This window comes from Pleurodeles waltl, chromosome 4_1 (assembly GCF_031143425.1).
Source record: "Pleurodeles waltl isolate 20211129_DDA chromosome 4_1, aPleWal1.hap1.20221129, whole genome shotgun sequence".
Taxonomy (NCBI): domain Eukaryota; kingdom Metazoa; phylum Chordata; class Amphibia; order Caudata; family Salamandridae; genus Pleurodeles; species Pleurodeles waltl.
This window is the reverse complement of record NC_090442.1, coordinates 747544497-747568812: the sequence shown is the minus strand read 5'-3', so window position 1 is coordinate 747568812 and position 24316 is coordinate 747544497. Positions and strand designations below refer to the sequence as shown.

At 42.6% G+C, this 24316-nt stretch overlaps 1 protein-coding gene across 1 annotated transcript in view; it reads right to left on the bottom strand.

Annotated features, from left to right (window-relative positions):
- The window catches only part of SND1 (staphylococcal nuclease and tudor domain containing 1), a 1722638-nt gene that overhangs the window by 1470810 nt on the left and 227512 nt on the right, over positions 1 to 24316 (bottom strand). The window contains exon 10 of the mRNA XM_069229374.1: positions 18744 to 18857. Within this exon, the coding sequence (XP_069085475.1) occupies positions 18744 to 18857 (114 nt within the window). The remainder of the gene's footprint in view (positions 1 to 18743; positions 18858 to 24316) is intronic.

The following is a 24316-nucleotide window of genomic DNA, read 5'->3' as shown; positions in this document are numbered from 1 at the left end:
TCACAGGCACAGTGTGTCGTGGATGTCAGAGGTCACAATAACACTCTACTCTTCACAATACCATATGTAAGTTATTTGACTGATTAATTAAAATCATATCAAGTTACGAACACCAGACGCACATTTTGACAACAGCTATTAAACTGTACAAAAAACAAAGTGCAGGTGCATTATGCACAAATTATGAATGCAACATTACATTCGAAAATTGCTCAGACAATTATTTCATATTTAATGTACATGAAAACTAACATAACTGAGTTGTGAGACGTGACTGCTCTCACAGCAGGTACCAATGGCGCTGGCTCCAAGCAGAAGTATCCAAACAGGGGAACAATGAAACTAGAGATCTCTGCAAATGGCTGTCATAAGCCTTTCTGGAGCAGTAATATAGATGGACAAAAGGGAATGCCCTACCTAGAAACGTCTTCACCTCAAAATTAAACTGCAGTCCCACTGGTCACCCCTACTAGCTATAAGGAAGGACTAATTGACAGCCTTTAGCTAGCAAAGTCCTCATTACATTTGAAAGGTCGTCCTAGCTTCATCATCCTCACTTCAGTGTCTGGATCTCCAGCCCTCATCCACAAGATGCAAGCAATAAACTTTCATAAACTTTCACTGCCTAGGGAACCTAACCTCACCCTCCAACTTGTGCTATGCTAAACCAGGATCATCCAAAATGATTCCCACCGGCTTCAGTAAACAGTCTCACTACCATACAAACATACATGCACTGCAGACATAGAAGCAAGCACTCAATATGTCTGCACAAGGTTCTAGCTTTCACATCACAGCAGAACTTTATATGCAGGGCCCTGTACCTGACAGAGAAAGGTCTGGCCTCACTACAGATCACAAAACAGTATGCTGCTGCCACCCCTTTAAAGATCGGTAGGTACAGTGCACAGATAATCGTCCACTGCCTACTAGACAGGTATGCTAGGTGTACCTGTTGCAAGTCTTAAAACATGTGCTATCACGTAACCAGGGACAGGGCTACACCGCTGTGCACATGCTAGGGTAGTGACACGAGGGCCAAAATAAAAGTCAGGATACCTGGCTTCATATGCAGTCAAGGAAGGGGGAATACACTTGTTTAAAATGCAGGGGACAATTCCTACTCCAATATACCCAGAAATATACTAATGTGGCTTTTGCAATTTTGTTGACAGATTTTATTGCACAGAACTTCACTGGCCACGTCTATTTTCCTAGATTTCAATCTATCAGTCTTCACAGGCAACAGCAATGCTGTGTCAAGCCGGAGGCTTACCACTTCACAAACATTATGTGCATCCACGGACACCTCAGTAACCTTAGACGTCCTGTATCACCAGTGCCCAATCAAGCAGGTTCTTTCCCCAGCACTACATACCCATCACACATTGGACAACGTGAACCTATCCACTGTGGAATATATCTTACAACGTGCTGAGTTAGTGGCAGTAATACCAGAGAGCCAATAATGGTGTTCTACGGCACATTGCAACAGCATCCAACTTGTAAATTCCAGATGTACAAGGACTGCAGCCGTACTGGTTCAATTATCAATGCCACAAAATGTAATGTCCGCTTCAGAAAGTAAAGTAGTTTCTCTTAACCAGATTAAAAACCAACTAAAATGTGTAACCAAAGTATAAACGTATTGGTTACAGACCAAGTACAGTATGTTAATGTGCTTTCTTCAGCACATCTTGTGCAACCTAAAAATCAGAGATTCAGTCTCCATAGGGAGTTCTTGCATCCATGTGACATGCAAATTAGTAGCAATCTAAAGGATTACAGTGACCCACTTACTATCCAGCTGTAAAGTCCCTAGAAGAAAGGGCTTTATAAATGCAAATTGTTACTACTCAACTGTTTTCAGACAGGCCAATACAAAAATCTTCTTGAAATGACAGGCCAGATTCCAGTGCAGAGTGCACATTCATACAGTGGGCAAAATGGACATTTCTGCAAGCTTTGCTGCAACAGTCAAGGAAGAGGGTGGCACTTTTGCAGCACTCCATGCTCTGCCTAGGCACCAGTTAAACTCTGGGGGAGAAGTTTGCTGCTGGTGCATTTGAAATCAATTTGTAGAAAGAATGCACAATCTACTGTCCAAATCATAGGTTGTTTCTGAAGCAAATCTACTAAACAGGCACAAAAACAGAGAGAGGTCTTCATGCTGCAAACTCACATAGGGCCTATGGGGCATTATTTGGGTTCTGACAGTCTGAGCAACAGCAGACATGGTCAATCTTCAAAGAGGCCAGAGCTAGGAGACCCAACAAGTCAGCGTCTAGCAGCTGCCTTGCCGCATTTGTTTGAACTAACCATCAATTGCCTTTTAAGAAGTGATTTCTTCAGTTATGCTTTGTTCAAGTATCATTCAGGCTGATATTTAAGGGAAAGGGCCTTATACTTACACCTTCTAAAATTGTACTCTAATGAAAAGTTTCTGAAATAATTTTTTAAAAAGCTAGTAGAGCTATTTCTAAGACCTACTTGCCCTTTCTGTCCAGTTGACAAAGAACATGTGTTCTGTTCAGTCAAAGAGAAAAGGACCCTTTAAATCCTGCTCTTGTTACATTTGCTGCTGTTCTTGTTGCATTTGCTGCATGGTCAGACAGAGGTCAAAAGTCAAGTTGTTTTTTCTCATTCTGACTGTAGAGTTCCAGGATTTTGTAAGGTGAAATGTCTGACCTGCTGTAAAGTGTGAAATGAAAGGCGCTGTGGGTTTTTCTAGCACACAACATTTAAATAAATCAATTGTACAAACATTTCTAACTACATGTCAGTAGCTGTGAAATAATTTTTTGTTCTTCAGTGTGCTAAAAAATATTTTATAGGATGAAAACTAAGAACACTTATGCACAAACAATAAATGTTTCCTTAAACCCAGTTTCGCAGACTAATACACTAAATAGTTTTATCAGTAAAGCGCAAGTTAGTGAAGATTTGTGGACATTTCTTGGAAGTTTACTGTCTGTAAGTGACAGTGTGCTACCACATCATGCCTTAATATATTTATTAAAAGTGTTTAATCGTCAACTGGGAAAAAACGTCTGCCCTGGCGGCAATGCTATTAGTAAACTAAGACAAGTCACAGGTCATGTGTACCCTAGGCTGGATTCTTATACACAAAGCCAAACATTTAGCCTATTTAATCAAAAACTTTTTTTAGCACAGAAATGCTGAACTCACATTTAAAAATCCACTTGTGTGAATGAAGGATAAGGTGACTGTAAAAAAACAAATTTGCCAAGGATCATAGAATTCGAGACCCATTTACAGGTCAAGTACATTGCAATTAAGTCGAGCAAATTAGTCAAGTTACTCCACCTGCACAAATAGAAACAATTTTATGATTTTGAAGCCTGGTACCATTTACATTCTCCTCTCGGGTCCCACCCACAGTAAGACCGACTTAAGTTAACTTCTCCAGGTTGTTTTATTCCAAGGAAAGCAGGGGGGGGGGGGAACATCACCACTAACATTTAGTATGGTGAGCTATAAGTAGTTGACTGTCTAGAATGCCTAACAGTGTACACACCAAATGACATACATTAGTTCAGTGGTACGTTCCCAGGAAGAGCACCATTCCTACAAACTCTGTAAAATAGACTTGTGTAGAACAGACCCTCTATTTAAAATATCACTGTATGATTTACCCTTGCTAAGACCTAGACAGGTACCACATTCAAGGCAACCATGCATACAAGCTACCTCCATACAGTCAAGAAACAAATGACAGACAGGTCACTGGTACATTCCATTTGAACACAGACGCATAATAGTTGCAATCACTGCTCACTACACCAATTCAAGTAGAGGAACATCATTGTAGACACTGCACGTGTTTTGGGAGTTTGGCTAGGACCAGTGCAATCAGACTTCACATAAAATGTAACAAGGAAGAATGCAAAGACTATGCACCCTGGCATATATTTCCAGGTCACACCCAAAACTGATAGGAAATGCAGACTACAGTTCATATGTTGCCGAGTGTACACCCCTAAGGGGTGTTACTTAACTTAAGCTGACTGCGTGGTGATCTTACAAGAAATAAGCACCTTTGAATACCAATATCCCTCGAAGCCAACAGATGCAATCCAACAATGTTCACTCTACAAACAACTAGCACCTCAAGATGAGTTTCAAACTCTTGTGGCTTTGTCAAGTTTAGACTGAGTTTAGCACAAACCTTAGACTAACGCCTTGACTTTAGGCAGAAAATATCTTGGCAATAGCAGGAAGACACTACACAATTTCCATAACTCTGGGGCAATTCTGTAGCAGTTAAGATTGGCAAAAAGTTATTACTTATAATTGACAACATAGGCTGATTAACTGATTTTGGATTTTTTTTTTTTTTTACAGTGAGATACACCAACACACGTAACACAGATGTTTGCCCTTTGCAGGTTTTGATTTTTAGTGCCCCTCCTACTTTGCTTACATACCTAATTTGTTTTTATCGCTCTTCCGTGTTGTGGAAGAGCAGGTGAGGTTTGTGTCTATATGTATAAGCCAACATCGGGTCATAGTGCCCCTTAAAAATGTCACCTCCTGCTCTTCCACAGCAAGACCGATTAACTCCAAGAGCGTGTTTAAGTGGCATACCCCCACAATCAATCCAGGTCCTTTTTAAGGGGTGCCCTCCTGTGACTGCTGCTTCCACCACGCTAGTGGTATTACACTGCCTGCACTGCATTCTGTATATAAATGTATAGTGCAGAAGGCAAAACGTCAATCAGTAGGAGCCACGTGGCAGAAGTGGTGCATACCTGGCTAACCAATGTTCTAGGACAAAACCACACTTGAAGTCCTCCAATGCATGTGCTTCTAGAGATGTCTGCAGACACCTAGAGAACGTAACCTCGAAGGCCAGATTTTTCTTCCAAAAAATCACCAGTTCAAACCTCAAAGTAAAACTATGTTACACAAAGGAATTCTCACCTTTGTAATAGAACAGTTTTGTAGGCGAGATCATCCCTCTGACAGTTGCAGATAACGAGCACAAGGACCTGTCAGATGAAACAAGTCGGGCTCCTGTCCTTGTCACTGCACGAGCCCTGAGCTCACAATCCCGGCAGATAGCAGGAAGAGGAATACGCAGCACCGTTTTGTTTAACCACGTCAGATGAAGGATAAATAATACAGTATCGGACTCCGCATAATCAATCAGCAGCAATGCCAGTTGATCAACGACCGCCCAAGAATAGGGAGACATTGCGAGACGCCGCCAGCGTGGCAAACCCATTTATAAACGGAAGGATTGATGCCAGCGCACTGCAAACGACAGGCGATCATTTAGATCGACTCCGGAATATTTGCATTCGTGAGCTTAAAGGGTTCCTCATCCCTGACTCACAACCGGAATGGCTAATTTATTTGCACAACAGAGGCTGCACAGCATTATTGAAAGGACGAAGCATGCTGTCTAACCATACGGAATCGTCCTGGAGAATGAGGGTGCCAATAAACTGGCAGCAGTACGGTCTTCAAAGCACTTGCAGGAGCATGCTGCTCAACTTGATACTAAATACATGGTTGGCAACCAATCAAGCGCTGCACTGTACAGTCAGTCCACCAATGAACACTAACAAGCTCAAGCGATCCAATCCACCTCTCCTTACTGTAGAGAACCCAGGTTCTTGGCCTTGTTCGAGATATTGACCCCGATCTCGGCTGCACAATGGCAGCAGGCAAAGACCTGCCATTTTTTGGAGATGCACTTCTTTGCTTGAAATAAATCAGGTGGCCATGCAACTCGGACATATCTAGAGTGCTAGCTGAGCCTTATTCTGCACCACAATCGATCTTTCTCACACATTAAATAAATCTGAGGCCTCCAGAAATTATAACCACACCCACTACTATTTTGTGCACATGTAGGTAAATTCAGTTTATTTTGTTCTACCGCATGATACTAGCATATGAAATGTGCAACCTTAACTGAGGTGTCACGGTGGGTTGAACATGGGTCGGTATGGTTTACAAGAGGTACGTGACAGAGGGACTCCTGTCAGTGTTGTCATGGTCTTAAAAGATGGGTCTTTAAATTCTATACAAACTGAAGGAGAACTGAAGCAGTTCTGATGCGGATGAGACGTTCCAGATCACAGTGCTACCTGGAGAAGGATTGCCTACTAGACTACTTGCATTTCTACATCACCGGTCAGGAGATGCCTATTTATATTCCCTTCCTTAGTCATTTGCCATCAGACCTGAGAACTTGCTAAACTTCCTTCAAAGCATTATGTATATTAAGTCAACAATGAGCATGTACAACTACCTCCCTCATAAGTGCATTGCAGATACTGATTAGGGAATACTTATCAAGTCCACATCTGATGGAACAGACCACCGACCAATCTGGTTGTTGAAAAGGGGAAGAACTTGCGACCTGTGGCATAGATTATACTTCAAGAAAAGGGCTGGGGAAAATGAGCTCAATGTGAATGGTGATTTTGTGCCAGTACCTTTCAAACACCGGTACATCTGGTGAAGTTTCCTGTCTGGCTTACTAGTACTGTCAAAGACTTAGCAGACTGACGCCTTCCATATTGCCCATGAATGACAGTAAATAATCATCTGAATAGGCTTGGCACATTCATTTTGAAGAACAAATGGAAGCCATGGTTTATGCTGATTCATGAGTTGGGTCAGAACACAATGATTTTAGTTTGATCCAAAATCGGTTCGATTTTTTACCCCATAAAGAGTTTCGGATTTGAAATTGTGTGTCTTAGTAACCGAAAAAGTTTAGTTTTATGTACTTGTATTGTACATGCTTTTATTTATATTGTTTTAAATAAACTGGCTACACAAGTCGCTTTTCCCTCTAGAACAATACGTCTATCAATACCAGGGCAATTAAAAAAAAAAAAAAAAATCACGAGCAAGGTAAAAGATTTGAAAATGATAGGGTTGGAGTATTGCTAAACTACTGTATTGATCTTATTTTCCTTTTCCAGAAACTCCAGTACTGAGGGTTCTAATAGTGCTGGAGAAGAGCCATACATACAGAAGGGGTACTTGGTTTGTCATTTCTCTCACAAACATTGGAGTGATCACCAGACCCATATCCACTATTTCGTGCGACATCAGAGGCTCTTTCTCCCACTTTAGCGCCTTTGCTTTTTAAAAGAATACTGAGTTTTGTTACTAATTTAATCCTGGGTGGAAGGACATTTAGAGCATTTGTCATCCTTTCCATGAACGAGTCTTTATACCTCTTGGCAAACCTTACTTTATACTTCCATATCTATGACACATTTCATGTGAGAAATATACATCTCTTATCTATAGCTAGGACGTATTTATTCATTCATCGCATCTTGACCTTCCAGGGTATGTAAGTTTTAGTGGCTGCATTTCCTATCTGGAGATAGAGCTAAGGTCTCACCAATCAGATCAATAAATTCTTGTGATGTTGGTATTACAAAGGATCGTGCATTTAGTCAGCAAGAGAGACCAACATTCGCAAGAGGCACTAGGACGGAAACAGATCACTACAGTCACTCCTTCTCCAAGGAAGGAGTAGGCACTGGTAATTGGAATGCTGCACACTCAGTATCGGACCTCTGAAGTTAAGCTAGTCATAAGATGAGGACCTTTGAGTGACTGCATCAAACGCCCCCCACACTTTTCTTTTCACATCTTTCTCTCGATGCCTCATTTCCCAGTAGCCCATGGGTGTAATTCAACTCAGTGCGCCCTTTATCCTCGACCCCATCACCCACGGCTGCCCGCTTTCATCTGGTTAACAAATTCAATCTGATTTTTCTCACAATTATCAATCCTCTGGTATAAGCACTGGTTTTCAGCTAATTGTAGTACAGTAATGGAGTACGATGGGATTGCCCAAATCGCCATTTATTCACTAATACAATTTGCAGTTTTGCTACAATGAGCTTTTTAAACAAGCCACCCTGAAGTACAGTCATGTAAGACTGTTGGGTGCTGAGCAAAGGGTTCAGTAGAATATGTTTGACCCACCTACCTCATTTAATTAGTGAAACGCCACATACCCACTAGACCCCTGCTAATTAACAAATGTGAGCAATGGCAATACCACCATGTGCTTCATTAAGCTTCCACTGCTTCCGGCTGCTAAGACAACCACAAAGGAAAGTCCAAGTTTATCAAAGCTACCCTCTAAGTTCATACATATTTTAACAGTCTTTGCTCTAGCACAAACTAACCTATGAGCATCTAAGCTTTCCTTTTAGTCTGCAAATGAATTCAAATTTCACTATTATAGGTAATTAATCTAATTTAAGTCGGTCTTCCCACTGCAACGTCCTATTACAGTCTCATTCACCCCAATCAATAGCTCGAGCTTTACAACTCTTTTGTACGGCACTTAGATGTTTTTTTTTTTTTTTTTACTTTAAAGGTAATCAATTTACCAACTTCTGGAAAAAGGGTGGCTGAGTCGCTCTGGCAAATATTCAAACTTGTTATTTACTGAATAGGAAACTGGCTATCCTACTACTGCTTAGACATGCCATTTGAAGGTACTACCCACACCACTTCTTTAATAAGCGCTACACAGCAAACAAAAACACAAATCAATAGCTCCAGGAAAATGATGCCCAAAACGACCTCTTTGATCAGCACACTTTACAAGTGCACACAAGTGGGGAATGTGGAACCATCATTTAGGAGTACTCCAACAGATTAAAGCCAATTCAAGTGTCTTTATAAGCATTGATCCCCAATTTAATGGAGCGTCATAAAATCTTTTATATTACTATAAATCAAAAACGAAACTCATCCAATTAGACTAAAATGCGAAGACATGAGGAAAAAAAGATTTGAACTATGTGGCCATTTTGTTTGGGCGAGGAGAAGTGGGATAGTGGAACACAATCTTATTCAGTTTCATTTTGTAGCACAAAAAGAGAATGTATTTAGAGTCACTGGTGTGCTAAGCACCCAATGGAAAACAGGCAGCATCAAAACCGAAGTAGCAGAACCATCCCAGAACCCAGTAAAGCCGCCAATATACATCTCCTAAAACAGATGGGGGGCATTTATACAGTCAATTCACAAATGTTCGTGGGCACAATCTCATGTCCGGAAGCGGGTTTGATTCACAGCTTAAGAGCAAACTGAAGGTCCCTAAATGATGGAGGATCTTAGCAGATGTGCAACCACCAGCCTCATGACGGCAGATGAAAGCAGCAGCCAAAAGCCTCAAATGAGAATCAAATCCACCACGGAAACAACCATTTCCGCTGAACAACCAGCTACATGTGCATAACCTATAAACTCCATTCCATTCACAATCTTGTGAAGTGGCTGAAGTAGAGTTCTGCTTACATCTACCTAGAGAAGGAAACTAGTCTTGAGGCTATTATTAACAATTTGAAAAAGTATACAAACGTTATTTGAATAATTATACAAATGTTACGGCACAGAGAACGTGTTAGTGGTATCCTCTATCCAAAAACTAGGCTAAACAGAAATCAAACTGTCACAGATTAGGACAAAAATTGAGGAGAGCCATAAAACTAAATTTCTGCTGGAAACCTCCAGAGGTTCTTTTGGGTCTGTGAAAGGTTGCACAGTTACCTTGTTAAGCATGGAGGGAAGCCCCCACAAAGGGATGACACTGCTGAAAGGAGCACTATGACAAGGAAGCGCGCCTTCAATGAAAGCTTCAGGGTTTGGTTTCACAGGAGTCTTCTTGATGATGTAAATGAAGAGTACAGACCTAAAACTGCAATATTTTCATTAAAAAAAGATTTAATGTGGCAGCACAAGGTGTCACACCTCAACCTCTTTAGCCGTACCTTTCTAAACGGACAGCAAAGCCTAAAAACTCACTGTACTGGAACTAAGTGGAATGATAGACAGTGTGATGATCATGACAAACAAGGAAACGGCCCGTGCTTCCAAGCCGGAAGTATGTATACAGGTTAAATACTCGCTTGAACACTAGCCAGGACAACGGGAGAACAGGCCAAGGGAAACACACCTGAGCCTTCGGCAGTGGCTGCCTACTATCACTGTTGTGGCTTAAAACACAAATTAACATTTCTACACAGACTGGGATTAGGTAAAGAGAAACTTGCAAGCACATGTAAGGGGTAATCAACTGTTTCCGATCCACAGGGGTTCTTGGTTACTGAATGGTTTGTTTTCAGCAGCTCTGTTAAAGAATATCACCCAACAGGACAAAAAAAAAATGGTTATCAAAATAAAGATCTGCATGCGGATTCAATGTTGGAAGTTAACAGGTTCATCAAGAATAGAGGCAGCAGGACATTTGCGATGAGGATACACGCCTGCTGCATTTCAGCAATTGAAAGATTACAAAACAGTGACTGGTTTTGGATTTAATTAGGTGAGATTATAACGGTCCCCTGCTTTTGTAGTTATCCACAGAGCAAAGTCCACACAATCGAGGTTCTGCGAGAGGAGTCACGGATTTCTTACTGTGCTAGAAACGCCAGAATAATTTTGGGTTACTTAATTTTTCAAGAGGGAAACCCTTTTACTGGAGAGAATCCTGGTGTATTCATTGGCACCCTTCTCACAAAGAGACCCCATCCTAATAAGGAAAATAACATTTCAAATTAAAACAGACTTAATACTAATACGAAGTATTTAATTTGTGCAGGTTTTTGGAAATTATTGCAGCAGAACTCATTTTCTGGGGATATGGTCTTAGTTTCCCATCAGCAGACTGATCCAGGGCAAGAGAGAAAGATAAAATAAAAGACAGTAGAGGAAGAAAAGGATAGTAAAGGAAGAGAAGGACAGAAATGATGACAAAGAACGTGAAGCTGGAAAGAAATCTACCAGAGTGATTTAAAGAGGCAAGAAAGAGTGCCAATACAGGTGGCTCAAATCAAGTAGTTCAGAGCATCCACCTACTTTTACAGGTAAACCGTGAACTCCAGTGACTGTTGATCCGGCAGCCTAACCCAGGCAACTGGCCAGGCATCATTACTAGTCTTATTGCACTGCACAACCCTGTCAAAGCCTACCCTTAGAGCTGGGCAGCAAATCGCATCTGCATGGTCTTTGGTAGGGTTACCCGGTCATCCCTTCCAGCTATCTCCACGTTCTCTTTAACGACCCATCAACTTTTCATCCTTTAAACCTACGTGAAAATTTCCTGCTCAACTCCCATCTTTCAACCTTAAACGAGTCATTGTTATTTGCAATATTCTGATCAGCTTCTTGTCCATTATTGGTCAAATACTCTACATAGTTCCTAAAAACCCTTCCATTCAGATTTCTCATTTCTTTGCTGACTTTTTTCAGCTGATGAGCTCATGATTAAGCAAGCACCTGTCACTTCCTGTGGAAGGCCACAATGTTTATATATCATTAGTTTATTGTTTAATTGCATATGCTTAATGCCCCAATTGGTTATCAAAGCACCAAAAGTCTATCATCCATATATAGACATTGCTTAACTAACCATTTATGAATTTATAATGTTTAGCTGTTAGTTGCCCTAGCATGCACCTACGTCCATACAGATTAGGGTTTCCTATATAAAAGTGGAATGAAGTAAAAAGTACATAAAAATAGGTACATATAAGCCCCCAGACTAAAAAGACGAATAGGAGTTGTGCCCGAGGGTAGACTCCCAACTATACTAGGTTAGGACTCTAAACTAATTTATTGAGCATCTGAACATGGCTACAGAACTGGTGCATCCTTCCCGACGGACAACTATATTTAGTGTCTTCAGCTGCTTAATTCAAGTATCAGGAAATAACTGGTACACGGGCACCTGGTTTCAAAGAATGAAACGTGTATGAGACTTTGCATGTGGAAGGGCCATTTGAGGGCCGTTCACGGACTTTGGGAGCAACCCAGAGACTCTGAAGGAGAAACTGGTGACTTAGAGATACTTAAAAGAACAGATTCTAAAAACGGGGAACATGTATGTAAAGCAGGAGTAAATCTGGGGCCAATCATGAACGGTATCCAGACTTAGTAGGGTAAAGGGGCAAACCGGTCTAGTGTTACAGAACCGGAACTGGCAAGCACTATCCTGTGGGCATATGCACTTCATTTCATCACCACAATCCACGCTACCAAATTTCCCGCTGGGGTCTCCCTCAGCCCCCGATTACTTCCATGCCACTGCGAAGGCCTCAAGCAGAGCAAGACAACTTCAGATTTCACAAATCCCAGCCCCTTCTGTGCCTGCCTTTGATGTATGGATTCATTGTTATATTTTTAAGCTTCGTGGGCAATTAATTATCGCAGTGCTCAGCATTAAAGCGTTCCGCAGAGTTAACGTTTCGTGCCCCACACATTGGGGGTCAGTGTGCCACAGTGCTGACTCTGCTGTCGGAAAGCAGCTTGGTTGACAAAGCGACTCCTGATTGGAATCAGTCATTTGTCAGAATTCAGTCTAAGGGACGTGCAGCACTTAGAAACTCACACCGGCCAAGGAAGGGGCTGTTTACTTCTTCCCAAGAACATACAGATGTGCTCGGGTCTCAATGTCTCAACCCTCACAGGCCCACTTATTAGAAGTCACATCTAAGGCAATAAAAAACAGGCCTGTGGGGCACCCCAAAAAACCTTTGGGGCAGGATTTCAACGCATCCACAACAAAGAGCATAAAAACATTTCTAATAAGCAGCAGCAAATATTCTGGGAAAAAAACTGAATTGTACCATTCGTACTTGTGTGACTGGACCTGAAAGCCTCTAGCTTGTGTTCGTCTCCCGCTCTTTAAAATCTGACTGGCTATTCTCCCCCGACTGCCCACTTTTAGGAAAGTGATTTTTATTTTTTGCCTAAGCACTCCACTGGAATGCTTGTGTTTTTCAGCTTTCAGTTGTCCACGCTGCTGTCTCCCTCTTGCAGCAAGCTCTCCCTCGGCACCGTGTTGCTCTGTCGTCGGCACTCCTGCCACAGCCTCATAAGCGGCTTTCCCTCGCGTGTGCTGCTTCTCCCTTCCCCCACGCACCGTTTCCTGCTCCCACCCATCCTTTGCCCCTCGCACCCAGCATTTGTATTTTCTTTAATTTGGTATTTTGTGGAGGGAGGACCATGCAGCAAATTCACACCAACCAGTCTGCCACCTTAAGAGAAAAAGGGTGAGGGGAATGGGGCAATTCACATTTTCATGTATTGACTGATTCACCTCTGACTGATAAACAGAAAGAAATGCTACCTATGCCATTTTATAAGTGGGTATGGTTTTTTCTTCTTCCCTTTCGCAAAGCTGCACAGCATTGCCTAAAGACAAAGCAAATGGTTCTTAAGAGTGAGATCTACAGGCTTTGCCAGTACTTTTGTTTGCCATTACCAGTCATTTGATGCATCACTCTCTCATCACACTTTACAATACAACAAGCCTTCTCTACACCACCAGGTTGACATTTTACCGTAGTCTTAAGAAGAAAAAAGCGAAATACATTTGAGTAATTTAATTACACTGAGGGCATTATATGGCAATATAAAGTTCACTTTGGCAAGAAAGTTACAAATAAGCATTTTTCTTGTTGATATAAGCTCAACGAAAAGAAGGTCCTTGCGCTAGAAGTGGAAAAAATTAAGGCTAAAGAAGTGCAAAAAGCCGATAGGAAATAAAGAAAAAAAAGTTCAAACATTAAAAAACGGATATGGAAAAATGTTCTTTACGTTGAAAAAGTTGGAAATTATATATTTTTTTTTATATATATATATATATATATATATTTATATATATATACATACACACACACACACTGTATTTTTTATTTTTATTATGATTATTATTTAAATCGGGGTAAATCTAGCATGTAGCCAAATCCACTCCTAAAAATGTCACGATCTGAGGGAGCCCTCAGTATCATCGAACCCTTCCTCTATTCTCCTATCACTGTGATCAGGTCCTCTATTTCATTTAAGGTATGCGTAATATTTGCAAATTACAATATCCATAACCATGAGGCAGTTATGCAATGGTCCAGGTCACAACCACAGAGAAAGAAAAACACGAATTGCCCACTGGGGCTGTCACTGTAGTGAATTGCACATAAAGTCATCAGAGCCCATATGATAGTTGCAGGAAGCCACCCTTTGGCTCATTAACCTCTGAGAAACAGCTGTTGGCAGCCAACCAGAACTCACAATGAAAATGAACCCCTCATAACTGCCAAACGTTTCATGACTACTTCAATCTGTCCTAGACTTCAATCCAACAATGTGGCATGCTGGGTCTTAATTTTTCTTTGACCATTGTGATAATAGGTACTAAATAATCCCACTGTGCAATGTTATTGGTTCCTATCTTGGAAGTGAAGGGCTAAAGGTGTTGCTCAAGACACTGCTCCAAAAGGCAGCCCTGGCCCCAAAACGTTTGCCAATTTGTCTATGGGATACATGTTTAACATATATTCTATTTGACTGCTTCCCTCCAAATTCACAACTTATTTTCAACTATTTCTTTGCTAGCAGTCTCTTGCATAGCTCCAGAATTTTCACATCTATCTTTTAGAGTTGGCGTTCAGCTTCTTGCCGGATGTGCTGTCCTAGTAGGGCTACACACAGGAGCTCTTTTGTCCAGATCATGGACAAGAGCCCCAGCGAGCCCCCCTGGGGTGGGGCCACACGCCTAGCTGCACTTTCACAGGCAAACCTACACTCTAGCAGCAGGACCTTTTCTTCACACCCTACCACCACTAGGATGTATGCGCACATTCTGGGCCTCAACGGGCTCACCATTCGAGTGCTGCGCCTGGAAGAGGGGCAAAACCGCATATCTGTTACTGTAACGAGAGCGTGCAATGTGAACGCACGGGGTCCCTGCATCGTCACGGACAGGCTAAGCAATGGTATACAATTATCCCAGATGACACCACCGAGCCTGACAAGCATTCCTACTATTAGTGCAGCTCGGTGCTCCGCCACGCATGACGAGAGGACGGGGACCAGTCCTTCCTGTGTGAATCATGAACTAATGAATCATATGCATGTCAGCGATAGCCAGAAGAACATTTACAGCGCCTTGTGACGAACGTAGGGGTCTCCGTGCGGCTGCCAGATTATCCTGTCGCCATGTGCCACAAAGCAAAAAAAAAAAAACACACTGCCTCCCCTCTCCTAGAAGCCTCCGCGTGAATGTGTGTGAAGTCATCTGAATACATTATGTTCCTCGATTGAGATACAACGCTGTCAGCCGCGGCCTCGGAATTCATTTCTAGCTGTGTGACAATGGGGGCGAGGAAGGAGGGCGGGGGCTGATAAAAGGACGGGAGGGTTTTGTTGCTGCTCAGCCTTGCAGTGTTTCCATCAGGTCCCTGAGCCCGCCCGGGACAAAGAAAAGAGTGCGCTGCGAGCAACAAGCGGGCGGGTGCTTAGAAAGCTCCAACAGGTAAAATAGCACTGTGGCTTGTTCAAGAACCGTGACAAGGAAAGTGTTTGGCACAATATTGCTTTTATTGGTCGTCAACAGTTAACGTGTTGTCCAACATGGCGCAGAGGGTGAGCCTCCCAGCCGCCCAAGAGGGCACTTGACGTGTCTCGCGAACATCCAGTGAACCCCCAAGACAGCAGAACCCCTCCACCACCCTTTTCGGAGTGTTTCTTGCTGCGCCTCCTCTTTGCTGATGCTCGTTTTTACGTGCTGTGTCCAAAGCCCACAGACTTGGCTTTGCAAGACTGGGGCGATTGTTTTTATTGCAAGCATCTAGCCCAAAACAAAGTGAAAAAAGAAAAATAAATGGAACCGACTAAATTTAAAAACATTTAACAACACATTGTTGCATATCATTTCTGAACAGTAGAGGTGGTTCCTAGAAGGCAGGAGTACTAGGGCATAGAAACCATTTTTTGTGTTAATGGTTATCAAACAAAATAGGATTCTTATTGGCTCGAATAAAAGGTAGTGATGGCTTTGTATTATTGTAAACTGAGGAAGTAGTTTAAACATGCAAGACATAAAATAAAAATAATAGAAAGGAAGGGGTAAAAGTGCTGGTAAAGTATGGCCGACCAGCCACAGAACTGAAGGGCACTTCTTTTGAGGTAGATCTGCACATGTAATCAGGGCCATGCTACAGCCACAGTGCAAGACTTGCAATGGCTGAAATAGGAACACCCACTGCCCCCTGCTGTATGAGGTAGTGAGTGGAAGCAAAAAGGTAAGTGGCTGAAGAACAGACCAATGGATAAAGAGGCCTGATCCAAAGCCCCCCTATGCATTTTTTTGTGTTTATATTTTTAGATGTACGCGCCTATCATTTATCATCACTTCAGGTCAGAAAAAGACAGGTAAAACTTAATTTACTATGTAATAGTTCTTAACCAATAAATTGTGTACACTTCCGGGGTTACAGGAAACTGTAAATTGCTCTGTCATTTCAGACTACAGGAAACTGAATTATTAGTCGAGAACTTCCAGAATCGTAACTTTACTTCCTTTACCCTAATCCCATAGTGCTAACTTCAGGCGCCTTATGTGGAAGAGTAAACCCGTCCACTACAAGAATCCCCACAGAACTTCTCTACAGCAGTAGATGTCAGTCAATGGCAGGTGACCACGCAGGCAGCAGTCATTTATTCAAGACCTGCATTTTGAATGTGGTTGCTGAAAAAAATACAAGAATATGCAACATTACAGAGAAAGTACATCACTGACAATGCTGTTTTGGGTCCGGTTCAGTGGGAGAGGATGTTGCCAGAGGGCCAACCAGTCAAGACGAGAAAGGAGGAAGGCTGACAAGGCAGGAAGCCCGCACTGACACCTCATTTGCTTAGCATAACTGAGCTCATTAGGTGCAGGTTAGTGTTCTCAGTTCAGGTTTTGAGGCATATTGCAAGGTCATTCACCAGTTATCCCAGGATGTTTCGGGTTTGGCTACGATAGGTTTTGCCAAAAGACTGCATACGGAGTGAGCAGTCGAGGCTAAAAATACATTGTGAAGGCTCGAGCTGGTGTATCGTACAACTATCTTCATGAAAAGAGCACTCACTTGTGGACCATTAAAGAAGGGCAATGGTAAAACAAAAATGCCCTCTACAAGCAATATTGAGGCTCCACATTTCATAGAAAATTATCCATGTTATAGGCATTTGTAAAGCACACATTATGCTGATAATATTCTCTCATAGTGCTTTTGGTAGATGGCAGACATCGGCCATTGTTCTAGCTTTACCACCAGAGAACACCCAGTGTGAATGTATTGCGGATACTGCAGTCCGACGCGAGAATCCGTTGTGTAGCTATGTCTTCCTTCCTGAGCTGGTGCTGAATGAGTTTGAGGATTAGGGCCGTATGGCTTTACCAATGACTTCAGTATTATGGAGCTGATGAGATTGTGTGTGAGTAGATTTAGTGGCAGCTGCTGCGGGCTACCCTGAAAGCTGATTACAGTTTGTCGTGGCTAGGGGTGGGTGATAAATTTGGTTCTGCTGGCAGAGTTTTGGTCATTCTGCGTTACGCTAGTAATGCAGAGCTTCAGACAAATTCTGCCAACCACCAAGTGGCGCTTGCCAACAGTAAGTTGGTGAGCAAGATTTCCGGTCACTAGAATGACACCCGGAGAGATTTAGCGAACGCGGGCAGTCACAACCTTTTGCAGTCAGAAATCTGCCGCTCGAGTAGAATATCTACTGGAGCAGCAGCAACATCAACTTAAGAAGCACCCTCTGGTGCGCCACATGATGCCCTTTGTGCTGATTTTTCAGCTGGAAACAAGCTCCCGGCACTAAAAATCATCAGGAGGTGCCTAATTCTGCCCGCTTGCGTACCACCGCAGAAACTCATGGAGTTTTCATGCAACTTTGTAGAGTTCTGCCCACCCTAGTCAAGGCCCCCTGCAAGTTCCAATTCATAGCTATAGGTACTCCCAAGTGCTTCATTTGTAAAATATTAAGTGCTACTGCCCTACGTTTTAATCAGACGCCCCTGGCGAGCGCTGTTGTGGTTATCAGGCATTCTAGGAAAACTTCTAAACTCAAGTTTAAAAGCTATCACTTTTCATAAATAATCCTCAAAGTAGTGATTTAATCTGGTTTAGTAAAGTGAAACTCTTCTGCATGTTAAATACACTGTTTTCACTTTTGAATAAACTTTTTTAAACATGTTTGTTGCACGATTCATATACAAAAAAGTTTCATGGCTTTGCACTGGCGCCGAGGGCCTAGCCAAACCCTTCTTAATTTGTTAGTGCGTCCACCTCTACCAGTCCTGAACATGGAGCTTTGAATTTCTATTAAGATTCTGATTAACAGGGAGTGAAAAGCTTCACAAATTCACGATGAGTATCACAAAAATAAGTAAGCCGGCGACTTTTAAATGGCGACCAGCATTGGTCGATCTTCAAGGTGCCACCTGTAACTTCGATACTTCAACAGGGTTACCAGATTTCGCTTTTGCAGAAATCCATGCAGGACGCAGAAAACCGCATGCTTATTCAGCGCTGCAGAACGGTCTGGTAACCTGGTATACCAATTCACCTGTCCTCCAGTCCTGTATGTGCGCCGCCAGATACTGCTCTGGCCAGACTTCACACGTGCATGGCTGTACACATTCAAGCAGTTAACAGGACGACTAGAAACCGGTACAGATATAATCCAGGATCCCACCAGGGACGTCCCCATTGAATTAACCGTTAGTGCCACACAATCCGTGGTTGATTAAGCGTTCCCCAGAATTGTACTAGGGAATTTGCAAAACAATTTGGGGACTGCTGCTATACGTAAAAATCAAACAAACCCTAACCACCGTCTTAACATTATCACTTTACACAGGGTACGAGGAAAAATGATGCAGCTCTTACCTGGGCTCCTTCGCCTTCCAGCCGGGGTGGTCGGATGCTGGCCAAGTGAATAGTTTTGTACTCTCCTGAGTTCATCTTCACTACCATGGCGTCTGCATTCAGTACCTGCACTACCTAGAAAGGAACGCAAGAGCAAGGTGTTAGGCGAAAAACCATTACAAATCAAGGCTCCCACTTTGTGACAAGTATCCGGGGCTCAGAGGCTCACGTAAGAAACGATGCAGAGGCAGCACATCTTTTATAGGTGACAAGGACTCATTAAATTATCGAAGAGTTGGAACCTTTGCATATTCTGCTGACAAACAGCAGCTGCACTTTTGACCCATCCTTTCAGTGTCGATGAATTTCAAGAGGGTTTAGAATCATGCGTACCCCCCTCCCCCCCCCCCCCCCGCTGAACGCTATACCATCAACTTCAATATTTCCCAGATGTACACACAGTCCACAGACCAATCAATGCATCACAAGGGTGGGAGCGCGGGTATAGTAAAAGTACGTGCAAGTCATCGGGAGGAATAGCAGCATCAGGGCAGGGTATCAGATCAAGTGTGCTAGCGGGGAATAACAGGCTACCGAGGACCAAATCAGAACTCTCCTGCCTATAGGACCCTTCGCTGAAAAATGCAGTCCCGGTTTTGTAGCCAGTGAAACTAAGGTTCTGTTAAGAGGGGCAATGAAATCACTCAATTTTATTCAGATGCATTTTTATTCTGTTGAGCATTATATATCACTTGCATGTGCTGCATGATTGCATAAACAGGCCTTGAAGAGGTCAGTGGTCTGAGCCTGCACCCTCCTGAATTTGTCCTATTGTCTAAATTCTGGATGCAATTTACATCCACTGAGTCCACCCCATACTTCTAGTGCATGAACAGCTCTGCACAACTTGGAATTCCAGGTACATGGCTCTATACATTTTTTTTATGTCCTCTACACCCCTATTTCCTAAAACTCACCAAAAGGTGGATTGCCAGTCACTTCCCAGATATGGACATCAGATCTTGTTAGGAGCGCTAGCCTATTTTCTACACTACTAGCCCATCCTTTTTAAATGGAAACCAACAGGAAATGATCCTCCTCCCACTGGCCTCCAGAGACCAGTTACCCGAAAACTGAATTTTGGACAAGTTCTTTAGCCTCCTTTCTGACGACAGCAGTCACACCCCCTACACATTCACACACTGATGTACCTGGTGCTATTTATGGCAAATTCTCAAAACGAGTGGCCTCCAAATCAAAGAGTTGCTCCATAACACAAAGGCCCACAACGAGAGTAGATTACAGGGTCGACATCCAGCATACTTCATGTGTTTGAAGCATTTTATCAAGCACCTCTGAGCTAGTGAGTTGGGAACTTGGAACTGTAAATTAAATCATATCAATAGGAGAGCATAAGTTTTTATAGGGCCCATTAGAAAGCCCGAGCATCTTCAGCAGCCTTAATTTACTTTTAATTAGTGTCTTCAGTGTCTAGGGTTGTATCTCAACCGCAGAAAATACCAACACCTAGAGGATAATATACGTCTTAATGCTTACTGCTCTCCATTCTGCTGTTTAGCTCTTGTCTGGCATTTATGTCTTGAGTGCTGGGGTATTCACAGCCTACAACAGCTCTTTGGTGAACTTAACAAGAACTATCTTATTAAACAACTAACTCAAGCTTGACAATTCTGCAAAATCCGTGTTGCATGCTACAAGTGATTTAATGTAGATGAAGACTGCTCTGTACGCATGATTCTAAAGGCACAGTTCTGAATGCTTGGACAGACAGGTCTTACAAGCCTTTATCCAGACCCTATCTTTACAGGCCCCTGAAAGAGAACATTGTTGGGAGAGAGAGGTGGAGACTCCAACCCCTTAAAAAAGCTTAAACTTGGATAGAGAAGGGGTATTTATTTCCTTAGCTCCTTGACAGGAAGAGTCTCTGTAAAATGTTATATCATCATCATCTTCCTCTCCAGAGGAGCACTACGTTTTATAGTTTATTGCAGAAACCCCTCTACTAAAAACACCAGAGGAAGGTTATTACAAAGGATGAGGCATCAGGCGATTCAACAATCCCACCTTATTTGTAGGAACTTAATACTCCTAAGTATTTCCATCCTATGTGTTCCAGACATTGGATGAGGCTTCCGCTAAGCCTTCTCCTGTAATCATTACAGTATTTTTCACCACAATCATTCTGACAAAGGAATGAGCACTTACTCTTCCATTACTCAGGTCAACTCTCCAGTGCCAATTACACTGCCTCTAAACTCTACATACAAATAGAGATCAGTAAAAATGCAAGCGGAAGCAGGCAGGGTTGCTTTGGTCTAGCCTAAGTCACTTGTGCAAGGTGATCCTCAACCATAGGACTCATTACATTGTTTCCTGCCCAAGGATGTCATGCCAACGTTCCTCATCTGTGTTGTCATCCAACATCTAAAAAAAGCTTCTCTTCGTTTTACTCAGATCTTTGATCTAGCCGAACACATTCCAACCACATCTCACTGAGCTCTCATTCTTGGTGACCTGAACATGTGGGCTGATAACCCATGTGACACTTAGTCAAAATGACCTGAATTCCCTCTGCTTCACTCAGTTGATCAAAAAACCCACGTCAACCTTGCTATTTTCGTTGGTATGCAGCTGAAGCTTCCCCAGACAGATCACTATCACATTCTACATGCTTTGTGGGTTTGAGAGTCAATCTAACAATGACCTTGATATCGGCATCTCACTATTCATAAAATTGAATAAAATACCACTCAAATCAATCAATCACTCCTAGAAATGCCCGACCCTCATCTATAAACTCTTGTGAACAATTTTTGATAACTAAGAATCAATACTCAAAGGACTTGACACTTCACTGGTAGACACGGTCAGGGTCTACCCATTGATGGTCCGTAAATGGTACACTGACCAACCTAATCAATGAGGTATCAGGCAGAGCATTTGAGGTGCAAGCATGAAATTTAAAATTAACTTCAATACATATGGTTTGTTCCAGGGGATGAAAATTAGCTTGTGCCAGTACACAGAAGGATTACACGTAATTTCTCACTGAAGAAATATCCGACTCATTTATCCTACTGCAGTGAGTAAGGAAATGGTATCTACCAGATCATCTAACACGCCAGCCCCTCAAATGATCTGTCATTCTTTAACACAATGGACACCCCTAATGACTTGCATCACCAATATCAACTGACAGGCAGATGAGTGCCAAAAGCTTGCTTATAACTGCCTGCAAAACTTCACTGTGACCTTTCACCAGCCTCTATGATCCTGGTCGTCTTCAAGAAAACTTGTTGGAAAATCTTAAACAGTAATCTACCTGGGCCTCACAGCTCCGACACAATGTAGCCAGCTTAGTAGGCTTCTCTGTTGTCAGTAGGATCATTCCACTAGCCCTCAACATACAATTATCACTCCCAACCTTTAGGAACCCACAGAGATCCATGCAATTTGTATACGCCTCTCTCTGGCATTTATTGTATTGCAAAGGTAACTGAAACAGTTGTCATCCATCAACTTCCCTCTCAACTGGAGCCACATGGATTTTCAATCAGGGGTACATATGCTGAGAAATGGAACCCACTCTTCTTCAGGGAAAATCTACTGAACTACTGCAAGGGCCACCTCTGCATAATGAACAATTAAACAGGCCAGTCACGTTCAAAACCATCAACCAACAGGTGCTAACAAAGACTGCCCACATCAGAGAATGTGGCCAACATAGTTCACATCTTTCTTAGAAATCAATTCACAGCATGTCAAAAAGGTCCACTCCTTCAGAACGGCCAACAAGGGCTCTGCTATACCACCAGAACTGTTCATCACATACATGTCACCACTTGCTGGCATTTTACACTGCTACAAGATAAATCATTGCATGTACTATTGCATGTGTGCAGATGAATTACTTACTACTGGGGAATGCTTTTTATAGAGGATAATCTAACAGATTCCTTAACTTGTGAATATTCCCTAGTGTCAGACTGTACCCATAAACAAAAAAGCATTGCTCTGGCACACAAGTGGGTGTTGTCGCACCACCCATGCGTCCTGATGCCAGTTTCCCCAAGTCTCCCGAGAAAATGCTGCCTCCCTTGTGTTGGTGGGCCAAGTGCCCATGACAGGGAAGGGCCTAAAACATTGTGGAGACATAAAAATTATTTATCACAAAACAACCTGATTTTGTAAAGGGGCACCTGAGTTTTTGGTCCCAGGCTCAGTGGCAATCTAGGGAAACCTATCAAAACCTAAACATTTCTGAAAACTAGACACCCAGGGGAGTCGAGGGAGGTGTGACTTGTGTGTATTCCCCAAAGGTTTCTTATCCAGAATACCGTAAAAAGGTGAAACTTTGAACCGACACTTCTTCCTTCCATTTGTGATGTAAACTACAGGAATGAGCAGGGATCCACAAAATTCTTACCACCTAGTGTTACCCCACTTATCTTGATAAAAACGCTACTCCACTTGCACACCTAGACCTAGTGCCAGCGTCAGGAATGGATCATCCCGGGGTCAACAGTAACGCTCATGCATAAACTACTGTTGACCCTGTTGTGAGCCATATTGTCACAGGCACACCAGTGGGGAAGGGTTTTTATTTGGACAGGTTGGGGGAACACTAGGTGGTATGAACTTTGTGGATCCCTGCATATTCCTGTAATTTACGTCACAGAAATGCAAGGAAAAATAGTGCTTTTATTCAAAGTTACACGTTTGCAGGGTATTCTGGGTATGAAAACTTTGAGGGATCCACACAAGTGATACCTTCCTGGACTCCCCTTGAAGTCTACTTTTCAAAAATGTATGGGTTTGACAGGTTTCCCTACATGGTTGCCGGTCCCAGGACTAATTAGTATACTCAACACTGTCATTATTGCCACAATAGGGTTTGGGTCCTTCCCTGTCGTTGGCACTTGGCTCACCCACACAAGTGGTGCACCGTTTTTTGGGAAGAGGATTGGGGGAATTCTGGTTGGTAAATAACTTGTGGCTACCTGCAGGTTCCAGAATTTTATATCACAGAAATGTGAGGAAAATGTGTTTTTAGTGAAAGTCTGAGGTCTGCAAAGGATACTGGGTAAAAAAAAAAAAACCTTGTGAGAGCCATGCAAGTCAGCTCACCCAGGATTCCCCTAGGTGTCTAGTTTTTTTTTTAAACAAAGTACAGATTGGTTAAGTTTCCCTTAGTGTTAGCTGAGCGAGAGTCCAAAATCTTGAGCTACCCACATTGGGGAAAAAAGGCATTTTTCAGTGAACAAATGTGATGCACACATGTTGCACTTTGGGCCATTTTCTGTTGTGTGGGTGTACCTGTGCATACAACAGGCAATTGCCCAAAACGCAACATGGACACGTTTGTGATTAGTCTTGGAGAGAAGGTAGTTATGGCAATAAGGATTTCAGAAAGATTTGTCTTTACTAAATGTCTTTGTGCTTTCTGATGCACCTTTTGTTTTGATTTCAGAGATCTCGGTGGGTAACGATCTTAAGCCGTTTCTATGCCGGATTTGCTTCAGTGGTGTCGGTCTTGGACCCGGGGAATCCACAGGGCTATTTTCCAAAACTGT